This window comes from Micrasema longulum, unplaced genomic scaffold, assembly GCF_059751315.1.
Source record: "Micrasema longulum isolate JH-2025_06_02 unplaced genomic scaffold, ASM5975131v1 h1tg000489l, whole genome shotgun sequence".
Taxonomy (NCBI): domain Eukaryota; kingdom Metazoa; phylum Arthropoda; class Insecta; order Trichoptera; family Brachycentridae; genus Micrasema; species Micrasema longulum.
Genome location: NW_028277686.1, coordinates 509487 through 531161, shown reverse-complemented (window position 1 = coordinate 531161; position 21675 = coordinate 509487). Strand labels below are relative to the sequence as shown.

Here is a 21675-nt window from a genome sequence, read left to right as displayed (position 1 = left end):
TGGAAAATACTTTTGTTACTAAGGTGCGATCTTTTTAATTTTACAAATGCAAGACGCTTCTAACTAAGGTAAAATATACAATTCGCCGGCACAAGCCAGTTTTTCGGCTGAAGTAAAAAATAAGATTGTTTGACATCTGATAGTTTTGCGGAGTTATTTAACTCATAGATACACTTATTTTTATATATATATATAATTCACGTAGTTCACGATATTTGCACAGTGCATGGTAAAGATGCTATGAATTATTGAATAATTTGTTGTTGAATAACGACAAAAAATTCATTATTGACTAATTTGCTATATTTTTTTTGTTGTGACCTCTTTTTCTCTTTGTTTAGGAAAAACGAACATAACTGAGTTAAAACCCGATAAATTGGAATGAAATGAAAGTGTCCACCTTTTTTAGGAACTGTTTATAAAGACATTGGACAAGAGACGGCTGATGATGATGACGATGAAAAATCTTAAGTTAATAATCTGAAATAAAACGCTAATAAATTAATTGGAAAAATAAAGCGAATATTGAACAGCTGTAAGCTTGTATCAGAGAATAAAATGAGCCGTAATGCGGCCGCGGCCGGAGTACTTGGGACCGCTTGCTCGCGCAATTATTTAGTGAGCTTATTTCACTTCCTTACGGCATTATTAAGGCTTAAAAGGTTTCTAGAGTGCTCGCCCGGCTTTGGGAATATCCTAAGAAATTCATGCACCCACTTTATGTATTGTGCGAGCAGTAATCGATCTAGCGACTAAGTACAATTTATAAGGGAAATTTCACTCGGGTAATCTCACACACAATCTGCCCCGCTAACTCAAAAGCTTTTCCTAGGAAGGTGCTTTATTGCCCGCAGTAAATTGACCGTTTTCCTCGGAGCTCCATTGTTTGGCTACAGCCTTAATTGGAAACACTAAAACAATTTTTCCCCGCTCCGAATTTCTCGAGTTGATTTAAACATTTGGGTTTTATTACATTCAACTTATTAATCTGCAAATTGGAGGAATTTCTGCTCTCGTAGAAGTGTTTTGTTATTTATCGACTCCGTGTTACTTTACGTTCAACGTTAAAAAACAGTTTCGATTTATCCAGATTTTCATTATTTTACATTTCAAACAGTTATTCGACTAATTTTTCATTTAAACATACATAAACATGTCCCAAAATACACTTCGCTACAATTAGCACGTAAGATCTAAAAAAATATCTTAGCTTTTACTAGATTATTAAATAAAATATTTTATAACATCCTAAAAGAACTTGCAAAAATATATTACTCAATAACTCAATCAGTTTTGGAAAATTGAATAATTGGATGGGGATGTGGAAATGACACATTGATCAAACAAATAATACTTGCACAAAAATCACTATTAAAAATTACCTTAAGAGTCCCAATCAGAACTAGCTTCCTCGGTATATTCGTAAATCTGAATGTAACATTTGTAAAAGATTTGTTACTGTACGCACACAAACATTATTTTCTACCTTCCATAACTCATTTTACAAATACATACATTTGTTATATTAGTTTGTATTTATTACAATTGTATATTATGGTCAGTAAAGATTTGTTATTATTATTTTTAACTCTCTTGTCAAAAATTTCAATGAATGCTAGTAAATATTTGTATACAATCAATAACCGATATTTCTATGTCTAACGCTTTCGAGACGTATTCGTGGGAAGGAGTATAGTGAGATTTACTGTAAGTGTAATTAGTGTCCTGACAAAGAGACGGGTACGTCTCGAAACCGGTAGACATAAAAGAATCTGTAAGTGGTTATATTAATATATTTAATAACATTTACAGTATTAAAGTATCACTTTGATATCCATCATGTTCAAATATTGTTTAAAATACGCAATTAGTCAATGTAAATGCAACCAAAAATAGACATGTTCGTTAAGTTTTCACATTGTTTAGTATTGATTTGTATTTTAGTATTTTTTTTTAATAATGTAGCTTTAATTTACATGCTTATTGAAAGTCAAATTTGAAACCCAAATAATATAATATTGTTACTTCCATATACTGCTATCTTCCATTTTCTCATTTAGTCGATAACAGGCCTTTTTTAGAAGAACGCCTTTAATCAAAAAAATCATTTATTGTCTATTATAATTAAGACATTGTCGAGTATTCTATTTTAGAAGCGTACGCAGTGCCCCAAAAACGATGTCCTGGCCTTACTTAGCTTTAATTTTGGGATTACTAATTTGTCTTTACTTCTAGTATTGTGATTATGTTTGCCGCTATTTTTTTGAAGGAGAGATATATTTTTACGCATTCACATGATATTACCATAAATATACTGACTATATACCGTCAAAATGTTTATAAAAAAAAATATATATATAAAGAATCTCGAAAATGTTAGTTGTAAATACCTCTCACTGCCCTCTTTTGAAAAACAAAAACTGCGGCAATATTGGCAGCCCGACCTCACATTAAATTTTATAAGATATAATAGTGTGAAAGTAGCTAATAGTGTAATAGTAGAAAGTAGTAGAAGGACTATTCTCGCTGTAGCTAAAGCCGTTATTAGTCGGATCTTCCCGATGGCGTGTGCTGCTGTACTGTCTTGCCGCTAAAGCTTTTATATGAGGGACCCACGGTAGGGTGGAAAAATAATAATCAAATAATATAAATAAATAAATTTATTTACCCGTAACATTGTCAGGCTTGTGCATGGCAGGAGGATCTCGTATCATATCGGAACCGGGGAGTGCTGCATACCCAGCCGGGGACTAAATCTGGAATAAAAAAACAATTTATTAAAATGCTGTTTTAGGAAGAAAAAAAAACGATAGAATCCTGGACGAGTGTGTTCGACTCAAGCGCTACTCTCGAATCAAATTATTTTATGTAATTTTTTTTAAAGATAAGTCCGCCTTGTATTGAAGATAGTATTGGTGATTCCGCCTACCATGTTTGAGGTCCCGGGCTCGATTCCTGGTAAAATTGACTAGAAATTCGATTTAAAGGGTCGCTTTACACTGCAACATTTTATTTTATCTGTACTGAAAACTGACTCAACTGCGTAAGACTGACCACCTCACCAACACATAATAGGATACTATTGCAAATATTTATTATAATTATATGTATTGAAGTTTTCTTATTAATATATTTCAAATGGTACACCTTTGTTGATTTGGGCGAGATTGTTCCGGATTTTAATGCATGTTTTAGTTCTCTTAAGTAAAAAAAAAATACATTGAATAATTATAGATGTTTAACCGTAGACAGGTTGTAATTCTAATAAATGTATCTTTCATATTCTCTTTTAAAAATAACATATCTTTTGAAATGTCATCAAATTTTTTAAATTAATCTTTGATAAACCTAAGGGTTGAATACTCGTACAAAGCACTGTTAACAAAGATTTGAATAAATTTGAAATAATGTTATTTAAATCTAAAAAGTCTCTAATACGGATTTGGAAAGAAGTGTTATATTAAAACATTTAAGTTTGTAAGGGAAAATTCTTGATGGAAGTTCATTGTAATTTATTATTTAAATAAAAGACGAGTGATACTTTAATCCACAAATTTGGAATATCCAGTGACGGGTTTACAATGTATACATTAAAAAGTGTTATATTTTTGTAATAATTTTTAAAACATACAGAATATCGATTGTGCAAATTGGTATTAGTTTATAAATTAAAATGCATTGTTTAAATAACTTAATCAATAGACTTTTTAATATTCTTTCCTCAAAAACGTTTTCCCTCTCTGTTGTAATTATTTTGAATTTATCTTAATAACACCTTAGGAAGTAAAATCAAAACTTATCCAGAATCATTTGGACAAACTTAAAATACTTATTAAATACCTTAAAATTTAGATACCAAAGTACGGTTATCTCAAAATAAAACTTGAATAAAATCACATAGATAAAAAAAGCTTGGTTTTTTCAAATTATTGATAGTATAATCATGTGAGGTTAGAGTTACCACTAAGGGGAGTTTTCCCATGTTCCTGTCTGTCAATTGATCGTAAATAATGGCCTACGCCGACGCCGACGCCGCGCCGGTAGCAAGTAACGAGGTGTCATTAGTACGGAGCTAACTCGACCTAACTTCGCATCGACTCGTCCCTAACTCAGCCTCAGTATGCCCGCCCTCAGCACTAACTCAGCTCCAACTCACCTCGAGCTGAGCTCACCTGGACTAACTAGAAGGCTTTGCAACGCAGCGAAAAAGTTTAAATCACCAGCCCCTATTTCGAAGATTCTCACAAATAAGATTGTTATAAGGCACCGGCTAATAGAAGAATCTTTATTTGAGCAGGAATTGGAATAAGAACAAAACGGAAATTGGTTTCATTAAAAACTATTATATGTGTCTCAAATTTATTTGTTTATTTATATTAATAATAGCCTAGCCAATAACAGCATTAAGCACATGAGTTAAAGTGTGTATACGAGCTCTATGCAGTGATAGAAGCTAGAAGATATTTAATAAAAATAATAATAATGGTTTAAAACTTATAATTAGAAATCAAACACTGATTTGAGTGTACTATAAGAAATTCTTAAAAATAGAAATATTGTATAATAATACATTTATGTTTATATAAATTTCCTCAAAATATTTCAATCATGTTTTAAAATTAAAATGAACAGCAACCCATTATAATATTATTGATATTTTTAACAATCATCTAAATTTACAAAACTATAAAGCTCCATTAATTATCTCACCATACATACTTGTATGTCAATAAATATTCACTTTGTTATATTTTCCCCGAAATTCAAATATAAATACCTAAATTCCCCATTACCTATTAAACACTTAGCCTCACCCTTAACCATTGGTTTTTCCCTTAATTATGATTAATGTACATGCTATAGTTCATAAGATTATTTTTATTTTCTACTTAAGTACCTTGAATTATATAACTATATAAGGACATTCAATCCAAATAATCTTCACATTTGTTTGAAAATGCCCTAATAAGGCGAAACAATTGTCACGAAGTTTTTATTTTTATATGTTTATATTTGTAAAAATCAAATAAAGTGTTCAGTACACTCAAATCAGTGTTTGATTTCTAATTATAAGTTTAAATTTGGAGTTTTACAAAATAAACACCAAATCAATCAATAATAATGGTTTATTAACAAAGATTACAAATTCTTTATCTACTACGTACATACTTATGTAATAGATTTCTCTGGATAATGTCTAGTCTGCCTAACTGGTACAAAATGTTTTAAGGCCGACATTTTTATGCAAAAATAAACAATAAAATAACTACCTTATGGTTAATTTATTATAAAGTTGTACAATATTTATACCATTTATTATTTTTGAATGTTTTTTAGTAAGTTTTCCGATTTTTGTGTACCTAAATCAGGTAACCATTTTACTACAGATTTATTGAATTGAATTCGGGTCATGGTTTTGTTATGTTTGGGTAACATATTAAATATTTTATATACATTTAGCGATGACAAAAAAAACAATAAAGTAAGGGTATACAATTTGTCACCTAACTACAAGCATCTTGAGATGATAATAAAAATGAGAAAATAATAATTAATCAAAATTATGGTGAATTTTTTATACAAATAAATATGATTAACCTTGCAGTTGATATAGTCATAATACCATTGAAAATATAATTGGTTGCTGTTTTCTCGCCTCGAGAAGATGTACATATGTAGAGATAGCGAGGTCTACATGCAAATTTAGTGATATGGCGTTTTATCCACTCTTCCTTCTTCTACGGGAAAACTAAGTGATGGTTTGTTGTTGTTATTTATTTATTTGTCTTGTTAACTTACAATATTACATAAATTTATGTACTTACTAGTGTAACACTACTTATATTATAAATATTTTTTTTAAATTCCTACCTAGTTTATACATTTTTTTTGTAAAAAAACTTATATCCCAAAAATGTTTATTTAAAAGAACTTATATTGAAATATAAGTTATTGTATCATTCAAATAGAATTCCATCAAGAATTATCACAAAATAACTTAAATCAAATAAAAAAATCTTTACTTATTTATTTTACAGAAATATACAGTCAAATATATTTAAATTTCATAATAAAGATTAGGTTGAAAAATAGAGCAGCGAAGCCTTTAAATAAAAATCATGAATATTTTATGGTACATTTTGTCAGCCTCGTGGTCAGGGCGTTTGCCTACCACGCATGAGGTCTCAAGTTCGATTCCCAAAATGGTTGACATGAAATATTTATTTAAAAATGTGTTTTTACGCTAGAATATTTCATAGTCCCTGGACTGGCACCTGGGTCCCGATTACAATGGGAAGTTAAAATTTATCTTCAATTTTATTTACAAAGTGAAATTAAGTTTTCTGTAAGAAAAAAGGGAATACGCATACATTTTTTTTATTAAATCTGTTCAAATATTGATTACCAATGAAGATATTTTAAATGTTCATGCAAATATTCTCATTTTCGTACACAAATATAGTTTTTTCTTTATAGACAGTCGAAGATAACTTCCCATTGTAATCGGGGCCCTGAACCGTTGGACTGATCATCTTACCTTCATGTAACAAAAATGATCGAGATATGCTGCGATTAGTGTACCAATGCAGTGCCCTATACACCATTCGGAAAGGGAATGATGATGACATTTTCAAATGTGTGCGTGCATATATATATATATATATATATGTAAAAGGGTGTGTTTGTGAGTGATAATAAGTGTACAGGTGTGTTTGTGTGTATTTGTGTAAGAGTAAGTGTTCGGGTATATGTAAGCGTGAGCATAATAAAAAAGCAAGCGGGAGTGTATTGCAGACAAATGGATTAATTAAATCTATAGATGAAAAAAAAAATTGAACACGAACGAAAAAGGAAAGAGAAATGGCCGCCCACCTCCGATAGGGCTTCAATTCAAGAAATTTCGAGACAGCAGTACATGTAAATTAACTTTAGTTGAGGCCAAGCTTACATAGTCATTTGCTCTATCTATATACATTCCCGAAGTGCATAAGTATGTGTAGGCCCAATTAACACGAATCGTTGAAATCCAAACGGCACGGTAAAAATAGGGTGGATTGACATTTATTGTATTATTGTGTATTTATTTTAAATGTATTCAGCGACTTTTACAAAAGGAAATAATGTGGAGATTAGTCATTTTATTGCGATTACCTGCATTAAATAAAAAAAATGTAATAAAAAAAACAATAAGAATACTATAAATATTAACCAACCTTAGGTTACATTATTATGCCATGTAGATTTTTACCGCCTAACGCAGGTCTAGGGTGATATTTTAATTTATTATAAAATACATTTTTTTCATGCTTTTTTCGTTTCATTTACTGAGATGATTTTCCGTTTTTTCGTACCTCTATTTGCCTTTTACACATTGTGGAATGAAGTTAAATTGGCATAGGTTAGTTCAAAGTATTAAATGTTGCACGTGATTTTATTTTTTTTTTTTAATTGCCGTTGTTTATCTTTGCTACATAGTTTTATGTTTTTTTTGTTCAATTTCTTGAACAAATCTTTATTTATATAACTGTTGTAAAAGGCTTAGACCATGTTTAAAATAAATAAACAATACCCATCATATCGGATATAATGCCAAATTTGTTAGAAAGTGTCCAACTATTAGGACCAAACAGAATGTTATGTTCAAAAAATAAATGTGTATTTTTATTCTTTCAAACATATTAAAAAGAAACACATTCCAAAAAACGTTCGCTTCTTTCATTTCAATTTAAAGTTAAATTACCCTTTAAAAACCTCATTTTGTTGGCAAATTAAAGAGACCATTAGAAAAAAAAAGAGAAAAAAGTTTCATTAAAACGAAAAACAATTTTAATAAATCGATTTCATTATAGAGATACAAGAACGAGTACACAAAGTTTATCGCATAATCATATCACAAAACGGATAAAGGAAAATCTGGATATAAAAAAACATAATAGAAAATTGTAATGTAAAACGGAAACGGATATAAGGGTGACCGGATCTCATTATAGAAAGGAAAAAAGTTACCCAGAAGCCTTACAAGGGATCGTTATACCCGCTCGTTAAACGTTTTACGATATTCCTATTGTAATTGTCCATGATTCCTTATATTACATCCTCATAAGTTCGTAAAGTATACATTCTTATTCCTTGCCTTTTGTAGGAGAAAGAAACCATTGTAAAGATTAAATTTGAATTAAATTTATATCCATGCTATATTGTTGTACATCTTCTCATTATTTCCAATCAGGTGTCACCGACGTTGGTTATCACTTCTAAAATAGCCTCCCTGTCTTGCGCTGCCCGGAACAACTCTTCCGCACATCTCGTTCTGGTCCAGTCTCTTATGTTGCGCAGCCAAAATGTTTGCCTTCTGCTAGGTCCACGTTGTTCCTCAACCTTGCCCATTAGTATAAGTTGGAGGATTTTATACTTGTCTCTACCTAGATTGGAGATCTTACGGACTTTTATACATTTGAACAATTGTCTGTTGTATTTAGCTCTTCTCAGGACCTTTACATTGCGGACCAAATCTGTCCACGGTATATGAAGCATTCTCCTGTGAAGCCACATCTCGAATGCCGTCAACCGGTTCATAGTGTGTGCTTTCAAAGTCAAGGTTTCTGAGCCATACAACAGAACAGACTAAACACAACACTGTGTATATTTACAATATTAAAAATTAATAAGACCATTAAAACAGAATTATCCTCATCTTTTTTAAATTTGTTGAGATTTAGAGCTTAAAAGGAAAAAAGCCATGGTGTTAGCGTAGTTTGCTTTGGGTTTCGATGGCAGCTACTTAAACTATCTATGTTGAAAACATAAACTTTTCAGAATAACTGTTTAAATGTGTTTTTGATCACCCAAGTTACAATTATAATTTTAAAAATAATATTTAAAAATGATGTATGCAATCAATGCTTTTTGATGTTACGATTTTTTAGGTCGAGTCCTTATCTGATCAAAAAAGCGAACGTAATATTTACTGTTTTTTTTTTTGGAATCTGCATTTATTTTACAGTTTTACAATGTGCAGAGGTTTTGTGTTTCAGGTCGGTCCGACTAGCTAAGAAATTCCTGTGTTTAGGCAGGACCTTCTTTTTAACATGTGTTTTTTTTTTCATTAAATGATGCTTAAAAAATTCTAATCATAATAATTATATCAAAAAATTTTATCATTTAATTCATTAGAAATACCGTTTATAATTAAAAAATAAAAAAAGAATTTGTAAACTCGAAAACACACCGATAATAATCAAAATTGAAGCATAAATATAAATTAAAAAATAAACCATCAATAATTTGAAAAGTGACCATAAAGATACATAAGAAAACATACATATTATAAAAAATATTGAAGCACTAACATAAATTATAAAACACTAAAATAAAAAAAAATATAAGAAGATATTTGACAATAAAAAACCACACAATTTTTAGTAATATAAATAATTTACAGGATATAAAAAGGTCTTTATTCAAATGACCGTATTATGCATAACTCACGATAAATAGGTTATTTTTTTATGCGAATGCATCAACTGTTATACTGCGAATTTCACTGATCTACAATCGTTTTTCTTCACCAAGTTTTTTAACATGAGAGTAGTCCTAGAGTCAAAAACACTTGTCAAGGATCTCGGCTCCATTTCACTCACAGAAACACATTCTTCATCCACCCGGACACATTTTTTTCAATCGTTGCAGAATATTTTATTATTAACACATATATGGTTTTAAATTTTATATTGTTTCAATCGAAAGAAATTGCCATAATATGCATATTATAATAAGCCTACAAACGTACATACTTATATTTAAAACAAAATATTCACCAGTCCGAAGATGCCCATTAGAGGGTGAAAGCGCTAATTGGTCAAATAAATAAGTGGAAGTGTACCGAGTATTTTTAAATTCATAACTTTTATGTAAATATAAGTGACTACATCATTACAATGGAATTCTATCAGGAATTGTCAATAAATAATTTAAATTAAAAAAAAAAAAACATGTTTTGTATACAAATTCTAAAATACGTATGTGAAAGGTAACCAAAAGTTTATAAATAAAGAATGTGTTATCCATTTATGTGATCAAATCACAAACACTACATAATACGCTTTTGTATTCTATTCTACTCATGCAAAAGAAGCTAACCCTTTAACTGGAAAATGAATTTTCTTTCGAGGGTAGTTTCAGGCGAGGGGATAAGGTTTAAGATGAAGTGGAATGGGATATTGGGGCAGGGATGGGGGATATGGTGGGAGCCGGGGGTTGATTTGCCGCCCATACATCTGCCGACGAATCCACTTTATTGGCTTCAATAAAATATGAACACGTTTGGACGGGAGGAAGCGGGTCGGAGCGAAGGGGCAGTTAAGATAGCCAGCGAAATTGCTTTTCGGAGTGCCCACCCTCGAGGAAGTTTCTAGAAGATGGAATAAGGATTGGGTCCGTTACGGGATGAATTTCGGAAGAATATGATGATCATATGTAAATATTAATAAATCTACGTACTCCGACCGGGCAGGGGTCCGCAGGGGCGCGCGGGGGATTGAGTGACGTGTTCGGTAACAATTTCATCAAAATTTTGAAGGGCGTCGGGACTCAAATGAAAAATGGATTCGAAACCCAATTTAAATCAAACTGTTTTTATCGATTTAATAATTTGAGACGGGTGTGGTCCCGCGATAGTGTCCCGAACGGCAGATCAGGGGTCCAAGATTATATAATTTAATTTATTTTTGTTTGTATTTATTAATTAAGCCAGTAAATTTACGATATTATATTAATAATCAAAATAAATATGGGTACCTAACTTAAATTTAAGTGAACATATTACAACAGAGATAAAACACATTTAGGAGAAGGGAATATACAAGTCTAGGCATCTACAGGGCTTTTGACCTGTCAGTGATATGTAAGTGGTCACTTTACACATTACGTACCATACTGCCATCCAATTGAATGCTTCCATCTGTTGATGTTTGTGAAGTTAAAGTGCTAAAAAAAATATTTATCGGGTAAGATCCATTTGACTAAATTATTTCACGTGCATGCTAGGCAAAACAAAATTGAAATATATTTAGATTTTTGCGCTTCTTTTTGGACGAGGTGGATTTATCAATATTGTTTTGTCACTTGAACCAGCCAATCACAGGTCGTAAGCCCTGTAGATGCCTAGATTTCGATATTCCCTTCTCTAAAATCATCTTTATCTCTGTTGTAATATTTTAATATTAACAGCTCCCTAGGGGATTGATTCCAGTTCATGTCTACCAAAATTTGGACAAAATAAAAACATTGTTGTTAAATTTAAGTACCATTTAAAAAGAAGAAAAATAATTGTTTCATAGTCTTTATCCAATAAAATATACCCATTATTACAATATTAATACATTATAAAAAAACAAAGTATTAAAATATATTTTTGTCCCGATAAGCTATTCAATAATAGTTTGTCATCGGGAGCTCAGACATAAGTTTTAATTAATAATAAAATAAAAAGAGAACAGATATAATACTGTATACGTATAAAGTAAGTTAATAAACATAAAATAAAATAAAATAATGAACAGATAAAAATTGTTTCAAGAAATATTATTTTTTAAAAGTAAGAAAATAGAGTAAAAAAATACAATTAAAATGAAAGAATAGTATTTGACTTAAATATATTTTAAATATAAGAAAAAAATATATTTAATACATATATAAATAGTGTGTGCTCATATATGTAATCAAAACAAGATAAAAAATAAAACAAAGTAAATCGAAAATTTCATTTCATATATAGAGAAAAAATAAAAAAAATGAGAAAATTTAATGCACTTATTAAAATTAAGAATTGAAAATATAAATAAAATAAAAAGAAATAAAAGAAAAGGTTAACCTAAGAAAATAACAAAAATGTATTCAATGATAAAAAAAATATTTTACATAAATGATTAATCAATATAAGAACGTTTTGCCTACTAACCACTTACGTAATAAAAATATAATTTAATTTTTACCGTGACATGTTTTCATGTCAAGTGGCAACATATTTAATATTTTTGAAACAATAAAATCCAATGTACGTTGTCCATATTTATTTTTAAATTTTGGTACAACTAGGCCATCAACAGATGTAAATCTTGTTAGATAGCTGGGCTCTAATTTATTTTCATATATCGAGCTGAACATCTGTCGGATAATAATTTTGCTTCATAAAATACCCTTAACTGGTAAAACATTTAATTTACTATACATAAATGGAGTATTATTTCTGTGATTGTATACATAATTAATCCCAATGAAAAAAAAAGTGTAACTAACTCAATTGGCCAAATCAATGAAGAGGTTCAGTGTTTTATTTTTATTTGTTAATATATACATTATCAAACTGTTATTAGAACTATGATTTTTTAGTTTTGTTAGAAAATATTTTCATATCCAATTTCTCATTGTTTAGCTAGAGTTAGATAGAAAATTAAACTATGAAAAAAATTAAAAAACACAAAAAATCAGTTAATAGTGCTAGGAATTTTTTCTAGTCAATATGTTGTATTGTATATTAGTACTTGTAAATAGAAATTTTCAAAAATAAATTCATAAAAGATTAATGAAAGTGTTTTTTTTATACTGTTACTGACAGGAAAAATACGTTAAGTCATTCTTTCAAGGTATCACTCTCTTAAAAAATCTCTCGACTTAATTAGGTAGGTACATATAAAAATCTCTTAATACCCATCCACAATTCCTTTTTCTTCCCTAACTCATAAAATGTTTATGCGGTTCGATTGTGAAATCATATTCCACCCACTTTAAAAGATGTTGCTACAGTATCTCTGTTTAAATCACGTCTGAAGAAACATCTCCCTTCTTTTCTTTAAAATTTCCACTTTCCACTTTATTCCTTTTCCCATTAAGTGATAGTATTAATTTGAAGTAATTTATGTAAAAATATGGTTATTTCTATTTTTGTACATTTTTTTTCTATTCTATATTTTGTAACTTAAATTATAAAAATAAAACATCTATTTTATTGGCTGGTTGAAAGAAATTGCCATATGGCTGCAAGCCCGCCAATGTGTAATTTACATTATGCACAAAAAGTTAAATAAGTCAAATAAATAAATAAAATATAAAATGAATAAATGTAATATGCCACTTTTATTCTTTTTTTCACTATCCATACTTAGTGGCAAACAGAACACTGCAATAGTGCTCTAATTGCAGCGTATCTTAACTATATGAATAACCTGGAAGGTAAGGTGATCAGTCTTCGGCTTCGGATGCCAGTCCAGGAGTAATGAAATGTTTCAAGGTGGAACCACCTTTAAAAGAAATATTTCAGGTCTACCCTCCCAGGGATAGAACCTAAAACGCCAAGAATGGCAGAAGAACGTCATTCAACCAATGAATGACCCCGAAAATTTAGTCCGCTTCCCTTACTTCATTGAAATTTAAAATAGTGTTCATTTATATTTTATATATGCTTCTAAGAAAAAAAGGGCCCACTTCAAAGCTATTACAAACTCCGATTAATCCCCATTCAAGCAAACAATGATCGCTTGAACATGTTTTTTATATGACTTTTGACAATTCCTAAGACGCTTAACGTATGCTTAACGATCGTCTGTATTTATCTACCAGGCGATTGCAAAGCCGGCTATATATAATATAATATAACAACTACCTAAATTTATCTTTTATATTGACAACATTTGACGCCTAAATGCTCTTATATGTTAATAGGGCAGAATCTAGTCAAACTATATGTGCATCTAGGCGTTCGTTTTTTAAACTGATAGTTATTAAACATTACTTATTTCTCTCTCACATTTTTAAGAAAAAAAGTGTCTATCTCAAAACGATTAAAAACATAAATTTATCGTAATTTAAGGAAAAATTGCTCGGTGAAATAAGTTTTTTGACACTTTTAATGCGAAGATATGCGTATCGAGGAGTACTATATCCGTCGGTACAGACCAATGTACTTACATCCACATTTAAAAGTAAAGGGATCGGTAGTGTATCTTCGTAATCACTCGCGATAATTTATCTCGAATGATGTCATAATGAAGCTATGTCACATTCACGTATACATGTGTACCATGAAGTACGCTATGCCTTATTACATATCTATGTACCTACCCAAAATTTGAAGGTGGGGGGTCGGTAGTGTATCTTTGTAATCGTTAAACTATGCCATCATGGCAAAGAGATAACGTCCTTATATCATAATCGCAGCCCAGGGTTCTGGTTCTACATCACACTCAAAATTGTATTATTCATCCGCTGACACTCCAAAATCTACCATTATTAGGTTGATTTAATTACATAAGGTATTCACGATTCAATTTGGCGCTTTTTGTTATATTTATGCTGTGACGTCACGCGATTGGCGAGTTTTCTTACCCATAAAACAAAACAACCTTCCCGATTGCTTCTGACTGACCACCCCCTCACCACCTACCCACCCTTAGCCCCTACGACGATCCCTCCCCGACGCTCTGCATTTGCTAGATTCATTCTCGAGATCACCCCCTCCCTTCATGTTCCGTCTACACTTTCACAAATGAACTGCCTATTTTTGGCAATTCTAAAATAACTGTTTAGCGGTATTTTATTGACTTTATTAAAAACTACATTTGTAAGATTAAATTATTATTTCAATTTGTTGCAACCGAGTGGGAAAACATTTATGAGAAGGTAATATGGAATTCTAGGCATTTACACGGCTTATGACCTGTCATTAGCTGGTTTAAGTGGCCACTTCACACACTGTGTAACATTCACCAGTCTGCTTATGTTTAAACGTTCACGTTTCCTCAACTGATTTTTGTGTTGTAAAAGAGCTGAAACCTTTATCATGTGGGTGATATTCATCCGGCCGAACCAATCCACCTTCTAGGCAACGCCTGAAAACATTTTTACAAATTTTATACTTCTTCTTTTACCAGGTAGATAATTCAAAAATGTTTTGAGTATGTCTGACTGAGTAGATTTCATTCCTAGGGAGTTATTCATATTTAAATATGTTGCAACATAGAGGGAAAACATTCTTGAGAACGGAATATGGAAGTCTAGGCATTAAGAGGGGCTTTGACCTATCATAGGCTGGTTTAAGTGGCCACTTCACTCGTAAGCCCTGTAAACGCCTAGACTTCCATATTCCGTTCTCAAAAATTTTATTGTCATTTAATATAAGAGAAAGAAAAACTTCAGCCCTATGGGAAATCGGATAAAAAAATGTTTTCTTACTCGTGGTAGAAATTAGAGCTTTAAATTGTAGAGCATGATTTTTTAAAAAGGAACAAAAAAAATGTTTTTGAATAAAAACCAACCACTTTGAACGACGTCATCAGTTCTTATGAATCACACAATGATACGAGAGCTGTGAAGGATATCCGGTTTACTTACCGCTAACGGACCAATCGGCAGAAATGACCGAGAATAATCGGAAAAGAATCTCTGACGTCCCATGCGGAGTAATTTCAGAAATACAAAACTTTGAAAATCTTAGCGTTGATAATACGATATATAAAAATATTTAAAAAACACCGAACATCCTTATATTACTTCCCATGCACTCGAAACGTTTTAATTTTAAATACAAATGTCAATCCGTTTCTTAAGCCGAGCAATGAAAAAAATAGACTGACGCACACGCACACATCAACCATCATGACGTTTCCCCGTAAGGGTAGGCAGAGAGGATAGGACGCCATATCACTCTGACTTTGCATACATATCTCGCTTCCTATACATCCATACATCTTCTCATGCACGCCCGCCTATTATTTCGACTTTTGACATGTCTATTCTAAAGTATTTCATGATTTCTGCATCCATCAAGATTCGAATCATAAATCTATTTAAACGTACTTTCGCTTTCCGTTCATTGTACTTAGCCAAATCATCGCAAAACTCCTTTCTCGTCGATAGTACTTCTCTCAGACATACATAATGTACGGATCTCGACATTTGCGCACCTGTACACAATTTTACCACACAGTCGCCTGAGAAATATCGCATTTCGACAGAATTCAGCCTACTTTCATCCTTGTTTTTCCGATTCCGTGCTTCGATCCCACACACGAGGGTCGGCACCAGGACTCCTTTTGAACTGGTAGTTATACCTCCTGCGACAAAGATTTTTGTGCAGATTAAAAAAATATAAAAAAATACAACTCAGTCCATGGTTGCGCGAGTAATTGATGGGATTGAGTGGTTTGTGGCTGGATGGACCACCGGTGGTTGAAGGTCTACCTATCTCACCCATCCTGTAATCTTCCAACTTTCCATGTTAGTTATTCTCCTCGTCTCTAAAACCATGGGCAGCTACGGTTGCTATGGGAACAATTTTCCATATCTATAGCAACCAACACCAACAATTACACATTTTTAATCTCTTGATAATTTCTGCCAACTTCCGCATGCATCTAATTTTATCTGCCCGCATCTGAACATTTTTACATCATCTGACTGCCGCTCCGCAGCATTCATCATTATATTTTGCAAATAACTTTAGTGAAAATGCCGTGTTCACCAAAAAGGAAACAAATTACCCAGAAGCCAGGACTTGGAGATATCATCCGAATTCCTGTCCCTGATTCCCTTTCCTGTCTTCCCAAAGGTAGGATTTTTGTCAACTGAAGTTTGTTTAGCCACATACTGTTCGATTCCGCATTTTCCATCTCCGCCCAATGCATCTCTTATTTCCCACGGATTAACGGATTCAGTCAAATAATATCCACACAAAATTATAATCGCCACCTCAATCTATCTTGTTGGTACATCCTGTTCTGAGGAAAATTTTTTTTTGTTGATAATAATTTGTAATTATTCAGAGTGCATTTTTTCCATGTGTATAGTTGTAGACGAGCCTTTACCCGGTTCCAATCTCCATCTAATCCGGTCATCCCCCGAAAGTATTCTGTGCTGCCAGAATCGGATATAAATCTGAGATAGCGCGGGTCCATCTTGTTTTGAATTATACGCCCTGCTTGGCAGAACTGCCCTGCTTACTGAAGAATACAATACAATATAATATGTGCAAGAATTTAATAAGAGGAAAGTGTGTGTTTGAATTGCCGTATTTTAAAATTCCCACCGAAAGTAGTAGGTAGGGTGTATTAAGTAATGAAAATTTGATTGGAAAGCTTTAGTAAAATTAATCGAACCCCGCATCCCACATCATCTTTATATATATATATAATTTTTCTGTACGTGTGATGTCACTGAACTTTTCCTAAACGGCTTAACCGATTTACGAGCGGTTTTTAACGAAATGTAGATCTTTGCGCTGTACATGTTCGTAGATATCGTTTTTAATCGAATATGTTAAAAAAAAGTTAGAAGCACAAATATTTTTTTCATCGACCTACCAGGGTTGCATGTAATGAGAATGCATACACAAAAAAAAACTGAAAGGATGTTGTTTTATGTGTTTAAATTTTTTTTATTTTTGATTGTTTACAAACAACATTCGCTTTTTATGGATCCCAGTCAGATACTTTCCTTACATTCCTTATAATTTCTTCCCATTAATTTATTTTTGGAAATCGCCTTCATGAATAAGGTGCTCCCCTGTTGGTGAGAAGAGCCGAGTTTGATATTTGCAAAAAGAATTCTATATTTGAAAATAAATCATTTTATGTTTTGGAATTCAAGCATAAATAAGTGCCTAGGTACCTACTTAAATTCAATATTTGAAAATTCATAATTCTTCTTTTTGGAATTCAATCATAAACAAGTACCTAGGTACCTACTTATCAATGAAAAATCTTTTACCTAGGTAATAGCAGGCAAACCAACTTTCGGGCAAGACAACGTCTGTCAGGTCAACTGGTTTAATATAAAGTTATAAATTTGATGCATTTGACATTTTATTCAATAAGAAAATTTAATTGTACGGTGAAGTTTCTCTAAAACGTACGAAAAAAATGTCATACAAACAAGTTCTTAATTATCAATCAATGACAGAGTGTTGTAGTAGATTAACGGTTTCCGGGAAGTCAAATCATCAATCATCAATCATCAGAACTCTGACTAGAACTTGTGACGTCACCGACTGAATTTTAAAAATTAAAAAACGTTAAAAAATCATGGCGCTGAAAATAGCGTACATAAAAAAAACGATAAATTTGATCGTTTATTCGTCGTTATTCCCCTTACGCACCTAATTGTGCATATGTAATTGAACTAGTACACCAATCGTAGCGAATCCTGATCGTTTTTGTTACATGCAGGTAAGTGATCAGTCCTATGCTTCAGGTGCCAGTCCAGGGACTATAAAATATTCTAGTGTGAAAAAACCTCTGAACTTCCTCATTGGTCAAGTTGTTTTGGTGTATTTTTCATCACTTCACTTGTTTACTCTTTCACTTCACTTCATTTACTCCGTGTCCGGGTGGATAAAGAATACAGTTCTGTGTGTGAACTAGAACCAGAATCCAGAAAGAGTTTTTGTTATTTATTTATTTATTTCATTTCATTGAAAAGCCAACAGACATTTATACATTTATAAGAATCAATTATACCATAAATACAAATCATAAAGTCCAATTAGAGGCTTCCACATAATATTGTTATTGTAAATGTTGTCACATAAAAATTATACATAACATAAAATAACTAATCATACAAAACTTATAATATTACTAGAAATGTAAATGAATATTGGGCACAGTTGCACATTACAATAAATAATACAACTATAGTTGACCATACAATATTCATTTATTATGTGCCTACATACAGAACTGCACATAACCTGCATAATACAGGCTGCGGATTCAAGGCGCAACATCATAACTTAAATTATTTTGGGAAATTTCACTTTTAAAGGAAGTTAAAGATATGTTATTAATATCAATACTATTTAATTTCTGATTACACATATGGCAGGTTCTATTTACAAATGAATTTTGAAAAGATTTAGTTTTACATTTAGAAATTTTTTAAAAGAGATTGGTTTCTGGTCTGCGTTACTGGGACTCTAAAATTAATAAGTGACAGAATCTTGATGGCTACTCAGGTAAAAACCCTAATTGTAGTGTCCATGCATTATAATATTTAAATGCATGGGCACTTACAAAGTCACCGTATTTTTCGGACCATAAGACGCACTTTTTTACTCTGAAAATTCAACAAAAAATTGTGGTGCGTCTTATGGTCCCGATCCTTCACATCGCTTTCAAAATACGGTGTTTTGTAAATTATATATTTTGTAGGAATAAAGTGGGAGCAGTGCGGCGAGGCCGAACTCTCAGGTCATTCGGGTTTTGCCTTCCTAGTCGGTCACACGTCCTTGATATTATAATTTTATCAAACGTTCAAATATCGTTTCAAAAAGTATAAGGGCCCTACTTATAAACCTAAGAACAGTAGTAAAATAAGGATGGTATTCTTATATTGGTATAATAATGATGGTATTTCCATCCTCATTTTACCACTGTTCCTCGGCGTAACTTTATACCAAGTTTGTAAGTAAGGCTCTTAAAATTTCATTCATTGAACCTATCAATTGTATATATTTGGACCTGGAGTATTTAAGGATCCAGGCCAAGGATTCGACACTGATACAGTTAACCGCGTGGAAGTTAGTCCTTGTAGTCTCCTTGTAGTCTAGTAGTTTATTTTGGATGGCCTGTTGACTACTGTCATAATAATGTATTATTAATAAAATATTAACTAATTATAAATTTCTAAACAATATACGTACATTTATAAAAAATACTTCTTTCGAATACAATGACTTTGATTTTAATTTGCTTATAATGATTTAATTTTTTGTATCTACTGTAAACTTAATGTTTTTCCTTTAAATTGTTTTAATTTTACAAAACATTTTTAATTATGTACCTACCTACTTATATGCAGTATTTTAACTTTAAGTCTATAAAAGATTATATAATTCGATACTTTCATTTTTATTCTTATTGTTGTTGTTTAGATAAGTACCTACATATTAACTTGTTATATCATGAAAATCTTCAATTTTAATTTAATACCTGTCATGTATAAGCCCTTCGGGTGGATAAAGGTAATAAATAAATAAATATGTTAACGCTCTGTTATGATATGTACCTATTATACATGTCACCTTTTTTATATTTTGTCTTTTGTTAACTATATATTATTTGAAAAGTATTTCTACGCATTACGTATTTTTGTTTGATAAAAAGCACTGCATGTCGTGTATATTAATAAATATATAAATATTCAAAATCCACTTGCCGATTGTTATCCCTGTTGGCCGAACTTACATTCGTATTTTTAACATCACTGGGGGAGTTTTTCGGCCAGGTCCTGCTATCTTTATAATGCGAAATTTCTTTAAAGATTATATTAATTTTACTTGTATTCAAAAGAAAATTAACTTTGAATCAATTAAGATGTTAGTAAATATTTGTATTACCACTTACCGGATTTTCTGTATCTACCGGTTTCAAAACGTATCCGTTCCTTTGTCAGGAATCACAACACAATAATTTACAGATAAGAAGACTTTTGTGGAAACTTTAACCCTGACTTGAAGATCTTGAAACATTTATTTATTCTTTATTAAGTTAGTTCATAACATTTAAAGAACTGATATAAACTTTAAATAACAATACAATTTTTTTATCCAAATTTCTCGATAACATATTTAAAAAAAATATTTTTAAATATTTCAATTTTTTGTATTTCCTATATCTTCAGGCATTGTACAGCTTCAATCCCTTGTACAATGAGATTCTGTTTTTCTCCTCATTGCTAATCTTATCTTTTTTTTACCCCTTGTTTCACATGTATGACATTGTTGGTTAAATTTTATTATTGTTTTTATTTTATTCATCCCCTTAATTATTTTATGCATAAAAATTGCCACATAATGTTTAATTTGTTGCTTTACTGTGAGCAAGCCAATTTCTTTGTGCATTTTTTCTACATTAGAATAGATGTTTCTTTGGATCATAATCCTAATCGCCTTATTTTGAAGAATTTGCGTATTTTTAATTTCTCCTGCATTACATAAAAAAAGAATGGAAGAACAGTAATTTATGTGCGGACATATTATTGTTTTATATATAAGAGTACTACTTTTTATATCTATTACATTTCGTAATCTTCCCATAAATGTTTTTTTTTTTTTTTGTTACATATTGAGTATGTTTTATGAAATTTAAATACCTATCTAAGTAGACCCCGAGATACTTTATTTCGTCCACAAAATTAACATTCAAATTATCAATATTAATATTGTATAAACATATGAAAAAAACGGTAAATTTCTTAACAGATTCTTGTGAAGGTTTTTTATATTTTTACCATGCAAATTGCCTTCTGTTGACATAAATTTTCTCCCTTATTCTACTAAACTTCATAAAACAAAATATACGATACGAGGCTTTTACTTATAGTCAAATAAAATTCAAATTGTATGCACGTAATGGAATGAAGCTGAACAATCATGTAATTTTATCAATGTATCATATTTTATCTACACACGATGCAATCATTAACGAATCATATAGCACGGAGTAGATATTAAACTGATTTAAAGCGCTTTTCACACAGCGTCCAATTGACTTCAACAATCGTTATACGCGCCTCTCGGTGGCGCTACCGAGGGGACTGGGGAAACTACAGCCGTGGGGTAATAATGTAGAAGGAGTGTAACGCGTAGATTGAGAATCTAAAAGAGCTATCTGTGAATAAAAA

The 21675-nt window shown here is 31.3% G+C and overlaps 1 protein-coding gene across 3 annotated transcripts in view; it reads right to left on the bottom strand.

Moving 5' to 3' along the window:
- LOC148281171 (uncharacterized) overlaps positions 1 to 21675 on the bottom strand; it is a 238838-nt gene that overhangs the window by 70111 nt on the left and 147052 nt on the right. For 2 of the 3 annotated variants that reach the window (XM_088227156.1, XM_088227154.1), the window contains exon 2: positions 2669 to 2756. In XM_088227156.1, coding sequence (XP_088083282.1) covers positions 2669 to 2714 — 46 coding nt within the window. In that variant the 5' untranslated portion in view covers positions 2715 to 2756. Of the gene's footprint in view, positions 1 to 2668; positions 2764 to 21675 lie in introns of those variants that run through there. The other variant, XM_088227157.1, reaches the window with a different exon arrangement.